Source organism: Typopeltis vanoorti, chromosome 3, assembly GCF_054136105.1.
Source record: "Typopeltis vanoorti isolate ZY-2024b chromosome 3, IOZ_Tvanoo_1.0, whole genome shotgun sequence".
In the NCBI taxonomy this organism is placed as follows: domain Eukaryota; kingdom Metazoa; phylum Arthropoda; class Arachnida; order Uropygi; family Thelyphonidae; genus Typopeltis; species Typopeltis vanoorti.
The window spans coordinates 135,421,357-135,445,990 of record NC_143551.1 but is presented as its reverse complement, the minus strand read 5'-3'; the positions used below and the strand labels follow the sequence as shown (position 1 = coordinate 135,445,990).

At 35.0% G+C, this 24,634-nt stretch overlaps 1 protein-coding gene across 3 annotated transcripts in view; it reads right to left on the bottom strand.

Moving 5' to 3' along the window:
• The window catches only part of LOC150108582 (uncharacterized), a 97,775-nt gene extending 73,645 nt beyond the window's left edge, over positions 1-24,130 (bottom strand). For 2 of the 3 annotated variants that reach the window (XM_090390869.1, XM_090390871.1), the window contains exons 1-2: positions 9,124-9,195; positions 4,476-4,821 (exon numbers count right to left, since the gene is read on the bottom strand). In XM_090390869.1, coding sequence (XP_090246995.1) covers positions 4,476-4,806 — 331 coding nt within the window. In that variant the 5' untranslated portion in view covers positions 4,807-4,821; positions 9,124-9,195. Of the gene's footprint in view, positions 1-4,475; positions 4,822-9,123; positions 9,196-23,951 lie in introns of those variants that run through there. The other variant, XM_090390870.1, reaches the window with a different exon arrangement.
• Positions 24,131-24,634: the final 504 nt, after the last annotated feature.

The following is a 24,634-nucleotide window of genomic DNA, read 5'->3' as shown; positions in this document are numbered from 1 at the left end:
TTGTCAGTCTTCTCTGGACTCTTTCTAACATATCCTCAACATAAAAGCCAGAGAACCAATTCTGTGCACAATAATCCATATGACACCTGATCAAGGCCTTATACAATTGAATCATAACCTCTTTATTTCTGTACAACTTGTGGACTGTGACCTCTGAACTTCAGATCCTTGTCCATGTCTCTTGCCTTCTCAACCTCTGCCAAAATTTCCCCACCAAATGTATACTTTGCATGACATTAATGCCTACCAAATTTCAGAACCTTACACTTGGCAACAGAACTGATGGTTCCAAACAACTCTCCACTCATGCAATCTATTCAAGTCCCTCTGTAAGGCCTTGAATAGAAATGAAGTAATGCAGAAGTCATATTTCCATACACAAGTAGCCAAAAGGTGTCACACCTTATTAATAAAATACTCTGGATTAGAGAGAGATGTTGAAAGTTTTCCTGCTTGGTATCATTCAACACTGTTTCACTCATTCCACAAACTTCTTTGGAAATAAACTCAATCTATGAAATAATTTAATCTCCCTTATTTCTGATGCTTCTGGCATTTGTAAATAAACACAGCAGTCCTCTTTTAGGTCTATAATCAGTCATATCCAAGCCACACGTTGGTTGTCATTTTGGTAAATTATGGAGGCTACAACCGTGTTTAGAATTACTTTAATTTCCTGACGTTTCGACCTTCACATTAAGGTCTTCATTTGGAGTATACACATATTGTATATATACAAAGACAAGCTATATTATTATTATTATTGACAAAGTGACAATGATTTGATTAACTGTTATTCTACTAGCCTTAGCTCTAGTGAAGAAAAAAAAACAAAACAAAACAAAACTACATCAAAGCTATATCTAACTTATAACATCATTGGAGAACAAACTCATATTAATACTTTTAATGCAGCAAAATTCGTGGCCTAATCAGTAATTTAACATAAGGGTTCGTTAGATTAAAGCTAAGATCCTAGATTAGGACTATAGTAATCTAGAATTTTAGGTTTAATATAACAAACACTTATGTTAAATTATTGATTAGGCCACCAATAAAAGTATTATTATGAATTTGTTCTGTTCTTGTTGTTATAAGAAGTATGACCTAGATTTAATGCAGTTTTTTCCCCCCCGCTAGAGGTCAGTAGAATAATAGTTGATCAAATCATCGTCACTCTGGCGTATTGTTTAAGATGTAACATAGCTTGTCTTTATATATATATACAGTATACTCCAGATAATGACCTTAATATTGTTATGTCGTTACTTTTCCTATTTTGGTTTAAATGTTTTACTACGCACTTATATAGTTATTTCTCCTCTGGTTTCTGTTATACTTTGTCAATCAAAACCAGTAATTCAGCTATCACTTTCTTTTCCTTAATCAAGCTATGATTCGGGCCATCCCTAAGTTTAGTCACGTGTATTTCTTTCATTCATTAGAGGCTTTGTCTAAATTTGGGACAAGGCCCTTAATTTTACCTTCTGAGACAGTCTCCCTGTTAAATATTGACGAATTTATATTATGCTGCACCAGCCAATACAGAGATAGATGCGACTCTTATCCAAGGTGGCTTTCTCAGAATAATACACAGTAATGGATGTTCTAACACTAATTCAATTCACCTACTTCACTTTGCCTTTGCATGCAGTCGTGGCCCGTAAATTCTAATTATAATCCTGTGTCTCTCCTGCTAAGTTCTGTAATCTTTTTATGAGTGACAATTCAAATTCATATGACAGGCTGATTTCAGGCAAATGAAATAAGACATATTTATTGAGGTCTAAGAATTATATATGAGAAATATATCAAATACATGGTTAACTTAATCACCTTCCTAGTAAAATTCAGATATCATTACTAACACAATAGGACATGAATAATAACTTGCTCCATGGAGTTATCCATTAAATCTACAAATTACTAGCTTAAAATCATTAGATTTTCAATCAGTCACAAGTCACTGATCATATCTCACAATATATTACAGTTAATTCACATACAGATCCCTTCCTGGGATCTTTCTTCAAATTGGGACAGGTCACTGCCAAATGTGGTAATCTCTAAAGTTCTCTAACAAAAACCAAAAGACCTTGGTTTTTTGGTTTTTGTTAGGGGGGGGGGGGCAAAACCCTTTTATACCTCCTACTTTGGTGCCCTCACTTTGCTACTTTTTTTACCGCACGGCACTCATCCATCGCATGTAGCGTTCTTCCGAGAATGCGTTCGAGCTTGGCTTTCCATATAAATTCTCCTTCCCTTAGGCCATAAGTTATATTGGACGGCTAAAGCGTGACCTTTGGACCTCAGCCTACATTCAACTTGCTCTCATATACTACATAGAATGGGATATTCTAATTTAACTATTATTTTATATAAATTCCCCTTTTTGACTCTGTACCAAATAGGTTAAGTTTCACATTTCTAAATTAAACATTTCTTCAGTTCTGCTTTAAAGTTATAATATACATTTTTATTTCCTTGCCAAAGTACAAATTTCTCTGCCTACAATTAAGAATTGTTAGATCCTGAATGAATTAATCTTTCATCCAAATTTTGATCATTCAGGACACAACAATATGAAGGTTGAAATGTCAGGAAATTAAGTATTTATTCCGAACACAGTTGTAGTCTCCATAATTTACTAAAATGAATGCTGATCACCATGTAACATTACAGGAAATGATTCACATGTTGAATGTGATTTCCTTGCCTGATCACCTTTATCACCCCTTATCCCCATACATCTCAGACTCAACTACCCCTTTTCAACCTAATCCCTTTCATTCATATGCTGATCATTCCCATACACACATTCACTACTACTTCTAACATCCATTCTCCGTGTAATACCCTGACTCCCCTTCCCCATTTCCCTGTTCCTCTTCATCTTACAAGCTACTATTATTTCCATTAACAAGCACTTCCATCTCATATGTTCTGCTCTCCTGATCTTTCACTTCACCTATTACTTTCTCTGATCTCTTGCTTACATCACTCACTCACACTTCTACTAGCAATAATTGCTCCAGTTGACTCACATCAAAGCCATTCAAATGCAATCTGTCACTTCTGAACAAATCCATTCTTCCCTCAAATACATGCCACAAATTTGCACTCCCTAATCCTCACACACACACAGTTCTGTCAACCATTCAAGATTCTGTCTCAACTCATTGTCATAGCAATGACAACACACTGGCAAGCTTTCCTACTCCACTGTTATCTTTCATTTTCCTTCATTTTCCTCATTCAACACAGAGTTGAAAACCCAAACCATAAGATCCACTGGGAAAAGACAAAACTCCTACACAGATCTTCATATAAATATGAACGTTTATATAAAGAAAGTGCTGAAGCCCTACTTCACAGACCAAATCTAAACCGCAATGATATTCTTGCCATCCCTAAAGTGTGGGAAATCATCATACAAAATTGTGTAAAAATAAGTTAACTGTAATTTAATTTTATTTAATTTAATTCAATTTAATCTAATTTAAGTTCAGGCCGCAACGTGCCACTGCACGCAATTTGGATTCCATTGTACACATGCACCCTATCCTTTGTGTCATTCCTAGTATTGTTCTACTGTACTGATGATGTCCTAAGATACCTAGGACGAAATATTTATGTAATAAAAAACCTACTACTGTGGTTCACGTGTGTTAAATTTAGTCAATCATGATTATTTTGCAGTTTTGCGATTCCTGAAGTCTAGAATATTATCAAAAAAAAAAAAAAAAAAATCCAAACAAAAACTCTGTTTAAGCTATCTATGACCAATATTAACTCATGGTTGTGAAACATAGTCAACAACAATGAGGGATAATAGAAAACTTATCACATTTGAAAGGTACTTGTGGAACTTACAATCAAAATACTGGACTGTACAAAGACATAATGAGTAACTATGAAACCTGTTTCAAGCACCCATCCTATCATTTATAATAAGCAAGATAACTGAATGGTTTGGTCATGTTTGGAGAGAAGATGACCAGTTAATCAAAGACCAGTTAAGTATTTGCAAATATAGCTGATAAGAAAAGATGCATAGGAAGACTGAATGCGATGGATTAAGGCAGCTGGATGAACATTTTACATGAGATGGAGCTTATGACAGAGACTGATGGTGAAGCCTAATGATGACAGCATTAGACCTAAATGGTCCATTAAGCTGAAGAAGAAGAAAGAAAATTTCAAGAAATTTACAAGATGTGAAAATTTCTGATATTAAGTATATAAAATATTTCATTAACATGTTTTTTTTTCTTTTGTGTGTTTGTGTAATAAACAGTAGTCAATGTTTAAAAGAATGCACACCGTACAAAATAATAAAGAATAATATAAAAATGATTTAATCCCAAAGCATCATGTGGTTTCAAAACAGCATACTAAGCATAAACAATTTGTACTATCATTTGTACAATAGGAAAATAACTTTATAATTAATAATACAGAATGGTTTAACTTACTTGATCTTTTATCTTCCGTTACTACATGTGGATCTACGGAGTGTGCAATTCTTCCCTGTATTGGTGTAGGTACTGGAACTCTGATTACTGGGGCAGTATCAACTGGACTCTTTTTAGGTGGTGATGATAAACCTAAAGAAATCTTTGGTATTTTTATGGGTGCAACCTTTTTGTCGTTATCTCCATCTGAATCCTCCTGTGATTTTAAAAGTTTTTTACGTGCTTTTACATGCATTTCTAAATCATTTGTATCCCAATCTTCCATTTCAATCAATTTGGCAGACTTTTTACGAACACGACCAGAACGAGAAATGCCAGCATTTGCTGTCATTCTGATTTATGTACACTGTAAAGGTAAAAATAAATTGAAATACAAACATAAATTACAACTTATTATTTGCAAACTGATATATATATATATATATATATAACTAGTACTGTATAGCTATTAGTAAATGATAGATATTTTTCTCTGAGAGCTGAGATGTGAACAAAAGCACATGGCATGTATCATGTATCCAATGATTTGCATACTTCAAATGAAGTTATTGGCTGGTTGCGTTACATTTACAAAGGTGTTAGTTTTTTCTCATTAGAAATGGTCCTTTGTGAATTTTCAGCATGAAGCAATTTTCTCATTTTTTAAAGGAGTTCTTTATGCTAGCATTTCTGGTATTCCCAAGATGTTTTCATGTTAGTTGCAATATGTCAATTTCACTGATTCATAAGTGTGTACTTTCAACATTCAAAAGGGAAATGAGATAATTAGAATAATTTGTTGATGTTAGGAATGGGACTTCGTTAATTTTAATAATTAAAAAATTAAATAAGAATATAATTTCTTGTCAAGCATAAATTATTGATTCTGCTTTTTTCCTTGTTTTTTTTTTTTTTTTTTTTGGCATTTCTTGGTAATAGTGCTTTTTTGGGGGGGGGGGATATTATTTCTGGAAAATTTTCCATGTTATGATGTCACTGGCTTTTTACTTAATTTTTAGGGCATTATTGATATTTTAAAGATATAGATACATTAAGAATATAAAGAAGGAATCATTTTGGACATTCCTTTGTAGGATGCTCTTGGTTGTCTTCTTTAGGAGCAGTATTAGGAGTATAGCATTTATATGCCACTGTTGTATGACAGAAAGGGGGGGGGAAGAAATGTGGAGATAGAAAGATGTGGGAGAATTGCAGATAAAACAAAGATATGTGAATTTTAAAACCCAAGTTCCAAGGATGAACTGTGAATTCTGGGAAGAAGGTGAAAGATAGAATATTTTTAGGGTAAAGGAGAAGGATAGCATATGATCAATCAAGATTGAGTGTTTCTTTTCTTTAAAGATAAGATTTTTTTCCTTTAAAAAAATAAAAAATAATAAAATAATAAGCCTTTACAAACTTAGCGCTACTATACAAGCTCATCCAGACCAGACTTTTACGAACATCCATGCCACTGCTGTGCTGAGTTCACAGAGTTGAAAAGATCAGACAGAGGTGTATGGTAGTGTGCTATTGATTCTCAATTACAGTTATTTCTGGTATTGGCTTTTTCGTACAAATCCCCTGCCCCCCTCTCTTCCCTGAGTTGATAGGTTTATTTTATTGACTTTAAAACATGAGATTAACTTTAAAAGGCTGTAGTCCATAGCAGTGGTGCACTCAGGATTTAATCTTGGAGGGGGCCCGAGCACTCAAGATTTCATCTTGGGGGGGGGCAATTGAGTAGACAATTTGAGAATACACACTACGCATTGCATACGAGCTATGACTGAGCATCTGCAGTGATCACCAATACATGATACCCGTGATCTCCTCTGGCACGGCTCAGGCAAATGAAGCAGCGCCCGAGCACTACTTCGTTAGCCTTGCATTCGCAGCACCCATGATTCCTGAGCACTATAAGGTATTCACACCTTATGTGACCACTAATTCATAAGTAGCATAGAAATAGAAGACATGACACAACATAAATAAAAAAATTAAAAAAAATTAATTTTAATTAGGAAAAGATTTTTGGAAATTTTTCTAGTGTTTTTTCCTTTTTCTTTTTTTGGGGAGCCAGGGCCCCTTGGCCGCCTCCCTGAGTGTGCCAATGGTCCAGAGTGGGATTTGTGATACTCTGGGTATTTTCATTGCCGCCTCGCTTTTTTTTTTTTTTTTTTTTTAAATTTTTAACTACTTGTATTGTTGAATATAAATTCCATGATTAGTCTGTCAACTGTATGGTGGATGTAATAATAATAAATAAAAACTAACAGTTTTGGTTTGTTTCTGCATTTGTTTTTTTGTCATTATATATTTTTGTTACTAATATAATTTCTCGTGTGGTTTTATTGATATCTTGGTTATCACAGGACCAATAGCAGCTGATATGTTATTTTAAAAAAAAGTAATCTAATTCTGTTTCTGGTTTTCCCAAACAAATGTTAACAGTGCTGACATTAAGCACTTGGTGCTGAGCCAATAAGTAGGCTTAAATATAATAATTGATACCTATGTGCTAAATAGGCTCTGAAGCCTCTTATATATTGGGATGATATTCAAAAATTGCCCAGTTATATCCTGCCGAAACTATTACAAAGCTTTGGATTAATGTGGTTATAGTTCACATGGTAACAATATAGTAGCACTCTTGCAGAATGTTTCATCATCGTGGAATACAAAAATTTAGAGTGTGAATTTCACAAAGTGAAATTTTGAATATGATGGATCTGATTGGTTATCACATTACCAAAATTGTAAAAAATAAATAAATAAATGTAAATAAACAACTGTTCATAACACCAATAATGGATCATTGAGATTTTATAAAAAAATAAGATACAATTGGTATCAGATTTACTGTGGTGGCTAAAATTCCAGTGGAGCTGAATCAAGTTTAAAAAAAAATATTAATATGAAAAATGATAAAAAAATTCAAATGAAATAATGACATTATTATTTCAGTATCTCAACGCATATACTGAGGAAATATCTATTATATTTCTTTATATTCTGTGAAATTATTAATCTGCAAATATTTACTGCAAAATAAATATAACTGTCAAATATAATTGTTGGACACCTCTGTATATCAATTTTGAACTAATTTAATTCAGCAGGAACATGAATAGGCTGACATATCAGTGGATGAAATGACAAGCCAAATAATTATATCTCCTACAACACAAATATATCTACTCTATATATATAAAAAGATATGCCGAAATTTGAAACGTTATTATGTCACGTTTTTTTGTCTTACCAGCTTATCAGCCCGGAACTCGGGGGGGGGCGCTGTAGGGGGAATAGCCCCCCCTATTATATATATATAGATAATAAAATACTTCCTAGTCTACAAAAAATCTCAGCTTTCATTTGTCCTTAATGGCAAGATAGGAAAATTGCACATTCACATCAAATGGCAACTAGTATACAACTATTCCCTTCTTGGGAGGACTTAAAAAAAAAATCACCGACAAGAGTAAGTTTTTTTTTTCTTTTAGTATTATGGGAATCCTGCTCATGTAAAACTGGGGACATAACAGTACTGTGGAGTAGCTAAGGATTAAATAATCCAGACATCCTACTCTTAATAGCAAACAAGCAATAAACTTTTACAATGTTCTGCTCTAAAAAAAAAAAGTGCAGCATCCAAAGACATTCACACAACCAGATGCAAACCCACACACTGTTGGCAGGGGCATGCCGGCCATATGTGCAATGTGTGTAATTCACACAGGCACCAGGATAGTAAAGGTGCCAAAGAGGAGGAAATACTTAAAAAAAAAAACGTTTTTTCAAAGTGATTTTTTTATTGGAGGGGGTGGGGATAGGGGTAGCAACTAAAGTTTTGCACACAGGCACCAGACACAACTGGCATGCTACTGGGTATAGGGGTGCCAACTAAAGTTTTGCACATAGGCGCCGGACACTACTGGCATGACCCTGACTGTTGGTTGAAGAGAAGGTACTCTAGCTACCAAGCCAAATAGACTAACCATTACACTAACTTTTGTTGTTGTTAATCTCTCATATATTTCGTTTCAGGAAAAGTCAGTCATCAGAAATGATATTAGAAACAACAAGAATATTGAAATGGATGGCAGTACTAGGCTCTCAGACCAAGTAAAAGACAACTTTGTTATCTGTATGCTAGTAAAGAGATTGTATTTATTTTATTTTTGGAAGGCCTGATTTTATTATTATTATGTGACATCTCCAAGAAGGCGAGGAATTCATCGTGGGAGGGCATGCAACTTAAGAGTCTCCCTTATTTAATCCTCCAACTACACGACACTACTACCATCAACACAACTCCATCTACTGCCGACCAACACCAACAGAGTATTTTGCCTGTAGTGTGTGTTCTTTGGGTCAACTTGCCTGTATGCGGGGATTAAAAACTCTTTACCACCGTATGAGATCAGTTAACTCACCTTCACTGAAAAGCCCATATAAAGATTCCTCTCGACAAGACGAAAATCGAACTCGGATCTTTTCCAATCAAGGGCGCAATGTACCGTCTTGCATTCCTCTAGCTGTAATAAATCCCTTGTCATCAAAATAAAACATTTGAACAGCTGCATTTTACTCTTTTCGAACATTCACAATGGTAAGTGTTGCTAGCAATAGAGAGAAATAATGAATAAGAAATAACAATATTCACCTCTAATATCTTTCAAACAACCAGCAGGACGAGAAACACATATTTACAAAATAGTACCATGCACGTTTCATCCATGTTGTTGCACAAAACATTACTCTGCTAACAAAAAGCTGCAACAAGTCATATCGCAAAATATTATCTAAATTCGCTATAAGTAGCCCAACGTAAAAGCAGCTCTGCGCTTAAACCAAATCATATTTGATTTAAGCCCAGAGCGTTAGAACAAAATCCAAGCGTTATAAAGTGCTAAACTCATACCCTTTAAAAACTAATAATAGAAATATTCTTAAATTAGGGTACTTGTACCTTTGTATTACATATACGCAATGCAAAGGTCCTTAAATTTTGGAGAATATAAAATATATGTATTGTATAAATTGTATTGTATGTATTGTATAAATATATATGTATAAAAAATATATGTATCCAAGGCTAGTGATTTGGATTAGAGGGTGGCTTGTGGATAGATATCAAAGAGTGGTTTATGGTGGACAGCGTTCAGTAGAAGGCAGCTGACTAGTAGTGCGCCTCAGGGCTCAGTGCTTGGTCCTCTATTATTTAATTTGTACATCAATGATATTGGGAATACTTTGAAAGGAGATATCCACTTGCTTGCTGATGATGCAAAACTGGGAAGAGCGATAGTTAATTCAGATGATTTGAATATCTTGCAGGATGACTTAAATAGGCTGACGGTTTGGACTGAACTAAATGGATGCCAGTTTAATGTGGCCAAGTGCTTCGAAAGGATGAGATCACATGCTGTTTACTACATTAATGGAACTGAACTGCAAGAAGTTGATGTGGCTAGGGGTTCTCTGTCTGCAATAACTTAGGAGTTATTGTAGACAGAGAACTTGAAGTTTCGAGGCATATTGCAAAGGTTGCCAAAACTTCACATCAGATTACATGGTTATTGAAGAACACATTGACAAGCAGGGATTAGGAAGTGATTGTCCCACTTTATAAAGCATTAATAAGACCTCATTTTAACTATTGTGCACAGATCTGATCACCTGGATTTCTTGGTGATGTGGAAATGGTAAAGAGAATTCAGAGGCAGATTGCAAAAATTGTTGCAGGCCTGTGGGATATCTCCTACAAGGATAGATTGAAGGTCTGTGGGCTTCAGAAACTAGTTGATAGACATAGGAGAGGAGATATGATTGAGGCATAAAAATTATTAAAAGGGTTTTATTGGATTGATACTGACAACTTTTTTAAGACCAGTGCAGGAAGTGAGAATGAGGGGGTCATCCCTGGAGATCGTGTAAGAGTATGGTTAACAAGGGTGTTAGAACTAGATTTTATGCTTCGAGGGTTGTAAATGGGTGGAATGCATTGCCAGAGGTGGTTGTGAATGCTTCATTTGTGAATGAGTTTAAGGGGAAGTATGACGGGTATTATGTGAACAACAGTTAGTATGTCCATGTTAGGTCTCCCACAGTGAGTCATTTGGCTCCATATAGGCACCTTATATAATAATAATAATAATAATAATAATAATAATAATAATAATAATGATGATGATGATGTATTGTATACACACATGCTCATGGAATAAATGTGCTCACCTTCATTACTACAGTCCCAGGATTTAATTGTAATGTATTTTAATTAGTCTGTTTTATTTTATTTTATTTTCCTACAGTGATGAACTAGTGAAATGGGTTGCTAGAGGAAAGTGGCTGTGCATTTATTATTATTATTATTTATTCGCATAATTGATACACAGTCAAAACAAGATTTAAACAACATTATTTAAACAAAAAAATATTATTTAAACAACAATTTGACTGGTGAAACGGAACAATTCAGATTCTACCCAAGAATCTAAGAATGGTCCGTCAGGTAGTGTCATAAAATATGGACTATTCCAAGTAATGCTGTTTCTTGTAGGTGATATGGAATCACTTCGTTGATGTTTAATTGCTGTAAATACTTGGATAGCTTCTTTGAAATTACACCAAGTGCACCGATAACTAGTGGGTTAATTTTAGTGTGTTTAAGCTACATCCTACCAACTTCGATTTTCAGATGTCGATATTTAGTAATTTTTTCCAATTCTTTGTTGTTAACACTCGTACTGCGATATTGATAATCAAACCTGTCGATGTTCGATAATTGTGATATCAACTCTATTGTGTTCCAAATACCAATCAGTATATATTCGAAAGTCTCAGAGAATTTTTGCTGTTTTTTCGTTTTCCAATACTGTCTCTATTTTATGCTGCCACCCAATGTAGGAGAGCCGTATTTTTTGCCTACATGCCAATGAATTATTGTGGCCATTTAATCATGGCGGTATTTATAGTCAGTTTGAGCTATTTTGCTGCAGGCACTGATTAGATGTTCTACAGTCTCATCTTTCTGATCGCATAATCTGCATTTTCTGATGTTATTGGTGTTCAAAATTTTTGCTTTCATTGCATTAGTTTGTTTAGCTGCTAAAATAAATCCTTCAGTTTCTTTTTTAATGTATCCATATTGTAGCCATTGACATGTCTTGTTTACATCACTTTTGTCCTCAGCATCTTTAAAAAATTGGCCATGCAAAGGCTCATTTTTCTAACGCACATATCAGTTAATTTGCTGTTCCTTTTTGTAAACACATTTGTTTACTATTGCTTTCAGAAGACCCTCTTGTGTAACTGCTTGAAGCATTTGCTCTGCGCTATTGTCGATGTAATTTCTTAAACCAATTTCTACTTCTTTTACAGTCTGTCTCACTTGGAGCAGACCTCGTCCATCTATTCTCCTTGGTAGATACAACCGGTGAACATCACTTCGTGGATGTAATGCATGATGCATAGTCATTAGTTTTCTGGTTTTGCGGTCCAATTTGTCCAGTCTTCTTTTGTCCAATTTATTATGCCAGATGTGTATCAGATCACTGGTATAGCCCAAGAATTCATTGCTCTAATTGTGATTAATCCATTCAGTTTTGTTTTCCGAATATTTCTAAGACTTTTGATGTATTCTGATGCTGTTGTTTAACTTTCGAGTGGAGAATATCATTGTCCTCTAATATTCCTAGGTATTTACAGTGTTCGTCAGCTGAAATGCTTTTATATATTTCTCTAGATCAAAATTAAAATCGCTAGTGTCATTAATTTTTTCTCGTTTAATAGATAAAATTGCACATTTATCTAAACCAAATTCCATTTTGATGTCCTGACTGAAAATACGAACTATGTTCAATAAAGAATGTATTTGCTGGGCCAATTTTCTATATAGCTTCAAGTCATCCATATACAACAGATGGGAAATTTTAATATTACATTTAGGAATTTCATATTCAAGTTTTGTTTTGTTCAGTATCATAGAAAAGGGTATCAATGAAATGTTGAAGAGCAATGGTGACAAGGAATCACTTTGGAAAATTCCACGTTTAATGCTGATATATCCGAATCGTACATTATTCACTATTAAATTGTTTTCCATGATCTCATGGCAGCAGCAGCAGCAGCAGCCATAAAGGAACATATGTTTTTGCTAATTCTAAATATATTTATCGATTTTAGGATCCAGGAGTGTGGGAGGTAATCGAATGCTTTCTTATAGTCTATGCATGCCATGTTTAAGTTAGATTTTCGTTTTTTTGAATTTCTGAGAATCATATTATAAATAAGGATATGGTCTTTTGTTCCTGTGGATTTTTGAAAATTGCCTTTTTGTTCAATCGGATAAATATGATTATCTGATTAGTAGTGGTATATGGAATTTGCTATCATTGCAGTGAGCAGCTTAAGCATAGTTTGCAGACATGTTATTGGGTGATAGTTACTTGGTTCTGCATCCTTATCTTTCATGAAAAGAAAAGTGCGCCCAGATATCATCAATAGTCTTCCACTGAGCCTTACTGCAACAAATAATTAAATTGTTCTGCCATTCGATCATTTAGACAGGTTCGATGCTTTAACCAAAATCCATGTAGTTCGTCGTTGTCAGGTGCACTCCAGTGTTTTTTAAAAATTTTCTAGCTTGTGCGCTGACCATTTCTTTATTGATAATGGCATTTTGCATTTGATTTTGTTTCATTTCTAATTCTGTTTCCTTAATCCATGAGGCATCTTCATTATGTTCAATAGGATTATCCCATATTGTCTTCCAAAATTTGAGTGTTTCTTCTTTTTCTAGTTGGTTGTTTGCATTTGTATTTCTCTAAAGAGACTGAAAGAACTGACGTTGGGTCTGTCGACATTGCATATTTTGTACACATTGGTTTATTCCTGCTTCATATCTTTTAATTTTCTATACAGTCGCTATATTTCTTTCTTTTAGCTCTTCAGTAACTTCAGCAATTGTTTCTGTTGGCCAAATTATATGCGTTAATCAGTTTGTTTTTGATGTTATTATTTTTCAGCCATCCATCTTTAAAACTCTTTAAGTTGCTCAAATCAACTCGAAGTTTGTTGACTTTTCTTTCCAACCGGATGTTCCATGGTGTAGATTGTTTCATTCTCGGCTTTTGCGCTTGCTGTTTGCAACGAAGATTCACTGTAAAGATATAGGCTGTGCTATATAGGAGCTGATTTGTTTCCTTTATGCTGTTGTTGTGATGGCTTTAATCACATAATTTGCGTCTAAGAGGAACTGTTTTAGCTTAGATTTGTGTAAAGCTTTTAATGGTGGTAATCTTATTCGATCATTTATGGAGTTCATATGTTCCAGTATCCTTGACTTCATTTTACACTGCACTTCTGTCAAAAATTATTATTATTATTATTATTATTATTATTATTATTATTATTATTATTATTAATTTTATTATTATTTCACGATGAGTCTCATGACTGATCGTGGAAGATCCCACTCTCACATGCACAACTCATCTTCCATTCACTGTCCCTGCACTCACCACACTCTCAGGCAATGCATTCCAATCACCCACCACTCTCCGTGCAAAAAAACATCTACTCCTCATACCCATCTTATACAGCTTCAGGGATAATCTCTCGTTCATTATCTGTCCCCAGATATTCTATGAATAATTTCATCCCCGATAATCTGGTAATTACCCCTTACTAATTGATACGTCTCGAATGTTTCCCTACTTCCTTCTGTGCACCAGGTTCTGCAATTTGCATTATCTCAATTCGTCCTCATATTTCATATTCCAGAGACCAGAATCCGACTTAATGAATCGTCTCTTTACTCTTTCCAACAACTTTTCATCCTTTTGAAAATCTTACGACCAAATATGTTTGCAGTAATCCATATGCGGTCTGATCAAAGTCTTGAACAATGAAATCAAAACATCCTTACTTCTACATGTTAGTGTTCTCCGCATCATTCCCATAATTCATTGTATTATCCTCACAATTTTAGAAAAATGTCCAAAATTTCAAGTCCCTATCCACCACAACTCCAAATCCCTCATTTAATTCACCTCCTCATTCCCACCAATCCGATATCCTGCATCCCATCGTTGATTTCTAAATTTTAAAACCTTACACTTTGCAACATTATACTGACATCCTTCACACACCTGCTCATTCAGACAGACTATTTATGCCCTCTTACAAAGTTACAATATCTACTCTACTTGTCATAATTCTCCCCAACGAAGCATCATTTGCAAACAACTCTATATTATCATTTAAGTCCGTTCCAATCATTTACATACAAATTAAACAACAATGGCCTCAAAACATATCTCTGAGGCACACTACAAGTGACTTTCCTCTTCTGGGATATAACTCCCACAAATACTCGTAAAATCTGTTGATACCTATCAGACAGCAAATCCCCCAAATCAACACACTAATCTCCTATCCAATCTCATCCATTCCAGTTTGACTACTAGTTTGTCATGTTGTAATCTATCGAAATCGTTTGCAAAATCTTAATATACTACAGTATATATGCATTCCCCTTGTCGTATGTATTCGTCACTTTGTTATAATAAGTAATAAGATTGCTAAAACACGATCTTCATTTAGCAAACCCATGATATCGATTAAAGAGAATTATATTACTATCGACCTAGTTCTGAATCCTTGCTCTCACTAGATTCTTCAACACCTTAACCACAACTCCAGACAAGCAGATTTGGCCTATAATTCGAAGACTAAGTCTTATCACATCCTTTATGAAGTCAAACAAGTTTGTCATCTTTCCATTCCTTTGGGACCTGGGCTAATCTAAGACTCATGATCAAAATGTACGTTAAAGTCATTGTTAACTCCATGGAACAGTCCCTCGAGATATGTTGTGGTATACCATTAAGTCCCATGGCCTTGTTGACATCAAAATTACTCATTTCCTCATATATCTCCTTAGCACTCACCATCAGTGGTTCCCGCCCCCACATTCCCACTGCTCTCAAGTTTTGCATTATGTTACAATCACAAGTATGGATTACTTTAATGAACTGAACATTTATGATCTCTACTATATCCTCCTCGGTGTTTATCATTCTTCCATTATCACTGACCAACATCATCCCTCGATAATCATTCTTCCTTCTACTACCCACAAATCGAGAAAAAAAACCTCCATAGGATTTCTTTTAGCATCATTTGCTAACTACTACTCGTATTACACTTTTGCTACCCTTACTAAATGAGTCAACTTCCTTGCTTCTTCTTTGTACTCAGGGCCGGCTCTAGGCTTAGGACAAGGGTCATGGTCTAGGGGCACAATTGTTGAGGAGCCAACATTATAAAAAAAGAACAGTATTAAAGAGAACCAGAGAGTAGAAGCGTTGGTGGTACAAGAATCGACCCCAAAATGCTCTTTATCCACTTTTTTTGGCAATAACTATAAACTGGTTTTAACAATAAAGAATTTTATGATGCCTATCTTGTCTCACAATGCGTTGATAAAACTAGCCTAGGGGAACCACATACCTTCGAGCCGGCTGTTTGAACTCATCATGTAACTGATTATTTCCACTCATCTTGTTCTGCTACAACAATATCTTTTCCTTCCAGATTGCATGCTCCACCTCTTTAGTCACCCGTTTCACAACTGCCTTATTTAATCTCCTGACCTTTAGAATACACTCATTCATTGTCTCTGTCAGATAATTCGTGAGTAGAGACCAAGCAGCATTGATTTCCTTCCCATGCAATTTCTCATTCCATGATATAGCTGCAAGCTGCCTCGTAAGGTTGCCATGATCACCTGTCTTATAGTTCCACATATAACTCTTTCTCACAAAAATCCTAATATGGCTGGCCACCACCCAAGTGATCACTTTATGGTCACTTTCACCGATTGGAGTACGATTTGACATTTCATTTGCAACAAATTGTCTGCCTGGTTAGCCGAGTGGTTAGCATATCCACTCTCCAACCCACAGGCTGCGGGTTTGAATCCTGCCGTGGGCATGGATGTTTGTGATTGTCTCTGAAAATACTAGTGCTGGTGGTGGGCAGTAGATGGCGTTGATGTAGATGATGCGGTTCACTGTAGTTAGCATACTGAGTGGTGGAGACGGAAAGTTGTAGAGTGAGTGCCCTCCCTCAATGAGTCTTTGGACTCCTTGGAGGCGTCACGTAATAATAAAAATCAAAATCAGCTAACGCCTTTTTATTCCCGTATACGGGGAGTAGGCGAGGCCATTTAGCCCTATCTAACTTTTGGAGACTGAGTGGGCAGTTCAATCTCCACTGGTACCAATCAGAGATAGATGGCCCAAGACTATCACTAATTAAGTGGCACAGTGAAGAGAGACGGCTCAAATGTGCCGCCATCTCGTGGTCACTAACCCTAACACAATATATTTAATAAAAAAAAAATAAAAAAAATCAGCTAACGCCTTTTTATTCCTGTATATACGGGAGTAGGCGAGGCCATTTAGCCCTATCTAACTTTTGGAGACTGAGTGGGCAGTTCAATCTCCACTGGTACCCAATCAGAGACAGATGGCCCAAGGCTATCACTAATTAAGCGGTATGCAGTGAAGAGAGACGGCTCAAATGTGCCGCCATCTCGTGGTCTCTAACCCTAACACAATATATTTAATGTCTGAAATAATGTGGGTTCTACGGTCGATTTTCTTGAGTTTACAGGACGAAAAACCCGAGTTTCCGGGAGGAAAAACCTGCTTGCCCGTGCCAGAGATCGACTAACTCGGGAACCGGTCGAAAAAAGGCTTAGAAAAATTTCCTCTAGTCGCCGACTAGACTCGAAACCAAGACTTCCTTCGTGCGGCCTAGCGCGGTGGTGTGCAAACGCCACATCCACTGAGCTACACAGGCTCTACAATATAATAATATATTTAATGTCTGAAATAATGTGGGTTCTACGGTCGATTTTCTTGAGTTTACAGGACGAAAAACCCGAGTTTCCGGGAGGAAAAACCCGCTTGCCGTGCCAGAGATCGATTTTACGTAATAATAATAATAATAAATAAATAAATAAAAAAAATCAGCTAACGCCTATTTGTTCCCATATAGGGAGTAGGCGGGGCCGTTTACCCTATCTAACTTTTGGAGACTGAGTGGGCAGTTTAATCTCCACTGGTAGTCAATCAGACAGATAGCTGGCCCAAGGCTATCACTGATTCATCGGTATGCAGTGAAAAAGTGTGGGTTCGACGGTCGATTTTCTTGAGTTTACGGGACAAAAAACCCGCTAGCCCGTGCCAAAGATCGACTAACTCGGGAACCGGTCGAAAAAAGGCTTAGAAAAATTTCCTCTAGTCGGCGACTAGATTTGAACCACCAAATCCTTTCTTAGTGCGGTCAAGTGTCGTAGTGTGCAAATGCCACTTCTACTGAGCTAAACAGGCTCTTTAATAATAATAATAATAATAATAATAATAATAATAATAATATTATTATTATTATTATTATTATTATTATTATTATTATTATTATTTATTTATTTATTTATTTATTTATTTATTTTTTTTTTTTTAAACATTTTATTGTCTCAAATAAATTACATACATAGATACAACAATAGTTTTATATACCCGTATATATATATATATATATATATATATACATAATATTTATAATACATTACAATTGTGAATAACAAATACTGGCGAGGTATTAATATTTTTAAATTATAATAATTTTTTTTTTAAATAAATAATATTTTTGTTCACTGCTAAAATATTTACACATACATATGTACAATAGTTATCTTGAGTATAATAGTAATAATTTGTTTTTTCTTTTTTTCCTTTTTTTTTTTTTAAAGGAAAAAAAAATTATTATGTCTTAGTATAAGTTATATACAATAATTATATTTACAGTAATTACTATACGGATTGTACAGAATTTTTGATTTTAGAATATACATAATAATAATAATAATAATAATAATAATAATAATAATAATAATAATAATAATAATAATAATAATAATAATAATAATTATTATTATTATTATTATTATTATTATTATTATTATTATTATTATTATTATTATTATTATTATTATTATTATTATTATTTATTTATTTATTTTATTCATTTATTTATTATTATCATTTTTTTTTTTAATGTCTCGGATGAATTGCATACATAGTTGCTGTAGTAATTATATATATATAATATTTATAACGCATTACAAGTGTGTATAACAGATTCTTGTAAGTTAGTAATTTTCTTCCTCGAAGCTTAGCAGAGCTTATCTGAGGAAGATAATAGATGATAGAGGGTGGTGGTTTCATGGTTGTGTTCCTATACTGGTCACAAGCCAGGTGTTGTTTTTACTGTTTGTTGGTACGTGCTTGAAAGACTTCGTCTGCTATTACAGTTTAACTTTTTTTTTTTTTTTGTGCAAATAGGGTTGGATTTAGACATGGTGTGTTTGTTTCTTTGTGTTCTTGTAGTGATAGTTTTTGAGAGGGGGGGTTGTCATAGGTTTGTGTGTGTGTGTGCATGTGTGGTGGGGGAGAGAGAGACAGGAATTGCTCTAATTTTCATTCTCGCTATAATATTTATATAGCGCCTGTTTCAGCTCTCTGTATGTTCCTAGGTTTCTGTTGTCGAACGGCAGTTTGTTTATCATGTCAGGTACGTAGAAGTTTCGGGTGGCTTTGCCGTAGTGATTGTTGTACTTATATGTTATGTAGTTTGTTGACTGTGGTCTTGTTATTTGATATGTTGTTCTGGTTACTCTATTGGTTGGGCTATAGTAGTGTTTTAACATGACTGTGTAGTGGCGTAAGTGTTTCACCTTAAATATTTTGTGTTTTGTCCGTGCTTCCTGCATAAGAGTGGGTTGTTCCCAGAATATCAGTTTTATCATTTTATCTTGCAACCATTGTAGCCTGTTAAGTCTGTAGTCTGCGCAGAATGCGTATGATGTGATTGCATATCTTAAAATGTTTTCACATAATGCTTTATAGATTAGTATTTTTATGTGGGTTGGGGCAATGTCTTTTAATCTGTATAGTTTGCTTGCTATTATCCTAAGCTTGGTATGTAGGTAGTTTGTATGGCTATTCCAACTTTGATCAGCATCGAAGTGAAGTCCAAGATAGCGTGTTGTTTTCACCTGTGTGATGGTTGTGATTTTAGGTTCTGCACTTTGTGTATAGGAGGATGAATGTTTGATAGTGAGATATTTAGTTTCTATGGGCAGGGTTTGGGGGTTTTTGAATATCATTAGCTTTGTTTTTCCAGGATTTATATATATGCCGTTTTCGGTTAACCAGTTAGTGATTTGATTGATGTCGTGTTGCATATTTTTGTAAGCGATATTTGCATTGTTGTGAATGGATACTATGGCAGTGTCGTCTGCATTCTGGAAGATTTTACTTTTTAGGGGGAGTTGGCTTATGTCGTGTGTGTATATGTTAAATAATAATAATAATAATAATAATAATAATAATAATAATAATAATAATAATAATAATAATAATTCCCCCGAAGGAACACGGCCTTGTCGTGGCAAAGGGGCTTGCGTGCTTCAGCGATGTTGAGAGATATTCTGGCGGTTGCATAGCTGCCAGCAGGGCCACCCTTGTCAGGCAGGTCTCAACTGAGGAGCCAGACTGACTGTGTTCCATCCCCCATCTTAATGGTGAAAAGGAAGAAGAGATCCATATCGAATCAGTCAACGCCCGGGTCATCAAGGACTGCGTCAGATGTTGGGGATCCTGGGCATCAGGCGACAAGTGGGCTACAGGACCCAGCTCTCCTTGCTGAGCAATCAGGGCAGGAAGCTGAAAAGTGACTGGAAGAAACCAAACGTAAAAAATGGACTGTAGAAGAAAAATTATGAAATTATGAAATAATGTAGAAGAAAAAAACAGAGAAATTATGAAATGTTTTTACAGATAGACACCAGATAAACGAGGTTTCAGAAAGCGTATGCATTTAATTTGGAAACAAAAATTCCCAAAATCTGCATAACAGAACAAAGACTTATGGACCAAAAGAATTTCATTTTCTGTAACAAAATATTTACTGAACTTGAGGTGCAAGAGTTACGTAATAAACCAACAACTCCAGTAACAGAAAATCATCAGGAGGCAGCTATATCAAACTTTGGAATTCAACTCTGTAAACATCAATTTGACAACATATCTCAGAATGTTTTGACAGAAGGGCAGTGTAAAATGAAGTCAGAGATATTGGAACATATGAACTTCATAAACAACCGTATAAGACTACCACCATTAAAAGCTTTACAACAATCTAAGCGAAAACAGCTCCTCTTAGACGCAAATGCTGTAATTGAAACCATCACAACCAACAGTATAAAGGAAACAAATCAGCTCCTATACAGCACAGACTATATCATTTCAGTGAAGCTTGGTTGCAAACCGAAAGAGCAAAAGCCGAGGATGAAACAATCTGCACCATGGTAAATCCTCGAAGCCTGTTGACCTTTCGTTAGTACGAAAGGTCAACAGGCTTTGAGCTGATCTAAGCAACTTAAAAAGTTTTAAAGAAGGATGGTTGAAATATAATAACATCAAAAACAAACTGGTTAACACATAAAATTTGGCAAAACAAAACAATTGCTGAAGTTACAGAAGAGCTAAAACAAAGAATTACAGCGACTACACAGAAAATTAAAAGATATGAAGCAAGAATAAACCAATATGTACAAAATATGCAATTTCGACAGAACCAACGTCAGTTCTTTCAGTCTTTCCAGAGAAATACAAATGCAAACCATCATTCACCCGGAAAAGAAGAAACACTCAAATTTTGGAAATCAATCTGGAATAATCCTATTGAACACAATGAAGATGCTTCATGGATTAATGAAATAGAATCAGAAATGAAACAAAAACAAATGGAAAATGTCATTATCACTAAAGAAATGATCAGTTCTCAAGCTAGAAAATTAAAAGACTGGAATGCACCTGGCATAGACGAACTACATGGATTTTGGTTAAAACATCTAATCAGTCTACATGATCGAATGGCAGAACAATTTAATTATTTGTTGCAGTCTGGCTCAGTGGAAGACTGGATGATATCTGGGCGCACGTTTCTCTTCATGAAAGATAAGGATAAGGTGCAGAACCAAGTAACTATCGCCCAATAACATGGCTGCTAACTATGCTTAAGCTGTTCACTGCAATCATAGAAAATTCCATATACCACTACTTATCAGATGATCATATTTATCGGATTGAACAAACAGGCAATTTTCAAAAATCTAGAGGAACAAAAGACCAGATCCTTAATAATAAAATGATTCTCAGAAACTCAAAAAGACGAAAAACTAATTTAAACATGGCATGGATAGACTATAAGAAAGCATTCGATTCCCTCTCACACTCTTGGATCCTAAAATCACTAAAAATATTTGGAATTAGCAAAAATATATGTTCGTTTCTGGCTACTGCTATGAAATCATGGAAAACTACTTAACAGTGAATAATGATGGATTTGGAGATATCAGCATTAGACGTGGAATTTTCCAAAGTGATTCCTGTCACCATTGCTCTTCAACATTTCTTTGATACCTTTGTCTATGATTCTGAAGAAAACATAACTTGAATATAATTCCTAAATGTAATATTAAAATTTTCCATCTGTTATATATGGATGCCTTGAAGCTATATGGAAAATTGGCCCAGCAAATACATTCTTTATTGAACATAGTTCGTATTTTCAGTCAGGACATCAAAATGGAATTTGGTTTAGATAAATGCGCAATTTTATCTATTAAACGAGGAAAAATTAATGACACTAGCGATTTTAATTTTGATCAAGAGAAATATATAAAAGCAATTTCAGCTGACGACCACTGGAAATACCTAGGAATATTAGAAGACAATGATATTCTCCACTCGAAAGTTAAACAACAGCATCAGAATACATCAAAAGTCTTAGAAATATTCGGAAAACAAAACTAAATGGATTAAACACAATTAGAGCAATGAATTCTTGGGCTATACCAGTGATCCGATACACAGCTGGCATAATAAATTGGACAAAAGAAGACCTGGACAAACTAGACCGCACAACTAGAAAACTAATGACTATGCATCATTCATTACATCCACGAAGTGATGTTGAGCGGTTGTACCTACCGAGGAGAATAGGTGGATGGGGTCTGCTGCAAGTGAGACAGACTGTGGAAGAAGAAGAAATTGGTTTAAGAAATTACATCGACAATAGATCTGAGCCGATGCTTCAAGCTATCACAGAAGAGGGCCTTCTAAAAGCAACAGGAAACAAATCCGATTACAAAAAGTAACAACAAAATATCCGATATGTGTGCTGGAAAAATAAATCCTTGCATGGCCAATTTCTTCGAGATACTGAGGACAAAACTGATGTGAACAAGACATGGCAATGGCTACATCACGGATAAATTAAAAAGGAAACAGATGGATTTATTCCAGCATCTCAAGAACAGGCATTACGAACTAATGCAATCAAAGCAAATTTGAACATCAATAATAAGAGCAAATACAGATTATGCGATCAGAAAGATGAGACTGTAGAACATCTAATCAGTGCCTGCAGAAAAATACCTCAAACTGACTCTAAATACCGCCATTATCAAGTGGCCAAAATAGTTCATTGGCATGTATGCAAAAAATATGGCTTTCCTACTTCTGATAACTGGTGGCAGTATAAAATAGAGACTGTATTGGAAAACGAAGCAGCAAAAATTCTTTGGGACTTTAGAATACAACCTGATCGGCATTTGGAACACAATAGACCTGACATCACAATTATCGAACATCGACAGGTTTGGATTATCGATATTGCAGTACCCAGTGATAACAACATGAACAACAAAGAACTGGAAAAATTACTAAATATCGAGATCTGGCAATTGAAGTTGGCTGACCGAGGCTTAATCAGACCAAAATCATTCCAATAGTTATCGGTGCACTTGGTACAACTTCAAAGAAGCTGTCCAACTATTTACAGCAATTAAAAATCAATGAAGTGACCCCATGTGACCTACAAAAAGCAGCATTACTTGGAACAGCCCATATTTTACGACGTTACCTGACGGACTATTCTTAGATTCTTGGGTAGAATCTGACTTGTTCTGAATCACCAGTCATATTTTTATTTATATGATATCTTTATTTGACAGTGTATCAATTATGTGAATAAAATAATAATAATAATAATAATAATAATAATAATAATAATAATAATAATAATAATAATAATAATAATAATAATAATAATAATAATAATAATAACTTCTGATGAGAGAATCAAATCCAAGAGCTAACAGTCAGTGAATTAGTTTAAAGAGAGGCATGACAGTCATTTTGAGAATGACAGTCAATGTTACTCTCCCAAGATAATTCTTGGGACTGTATGGATTACCCAGACAATAAATAAATAAATCCGCTAAAGCCTCTTATTCATAATAATAATCAGTGCTTTTTTTCTGGGAAAAAAAGAGGTGCTGGTACTCACCATGAGGAGGTTATTACAGCAACTTCCACACTCCTACCATATCCTCCGATATACCCGCGCCGTCTCTAGATCGCTTCTTGCTTTTGGTATCTGCAGAATGACGACTTAATGAGAATGGTAACTGCAGAATGACGACCTCGAAGCAGCCATGATTCCACATATTGCTTGGGTTGAACTCAGTGAGAGGAGGCCCTACTATCCTGATGAACATTAGTGCAGAAGTTGTAAGTACAAGCAGAGATGACCTAGATGAAGTTACTATAAGATTCATCTGAGAGAAATTCATTTCACATTCACTGGAAGATATTGCAATTGTGCCCAAAGTGTGCTTTAGAGAAAGTAGTATGTCGGGGACTTTATTCTTGAAGATATTCACGGAAACCAAAAACTACTTTCCTTTCATTCAGGCGAAATTTGCGTGCTAACTTTTTAATTTCAGCTTCACCAAATATCAGATGCTTCTCAGGATTTTTTGGCGAATACTTGGAATCTAAAATCTTAGCACATTCAGGGAAATCATCATCATCTCCTTAAAGAAGCTGTTAGAAAGCAGACGCTTTCTAACAGCTTCTTTCAGACTTTTATAGAAAGCAGATGAACTTATTGCAGGACTGTGTCTTTCATTTTCGTGGATTGTGGAGCTCAATCCCTTTGAACTTCATGTTCTTCTGACTTTGAAGAGA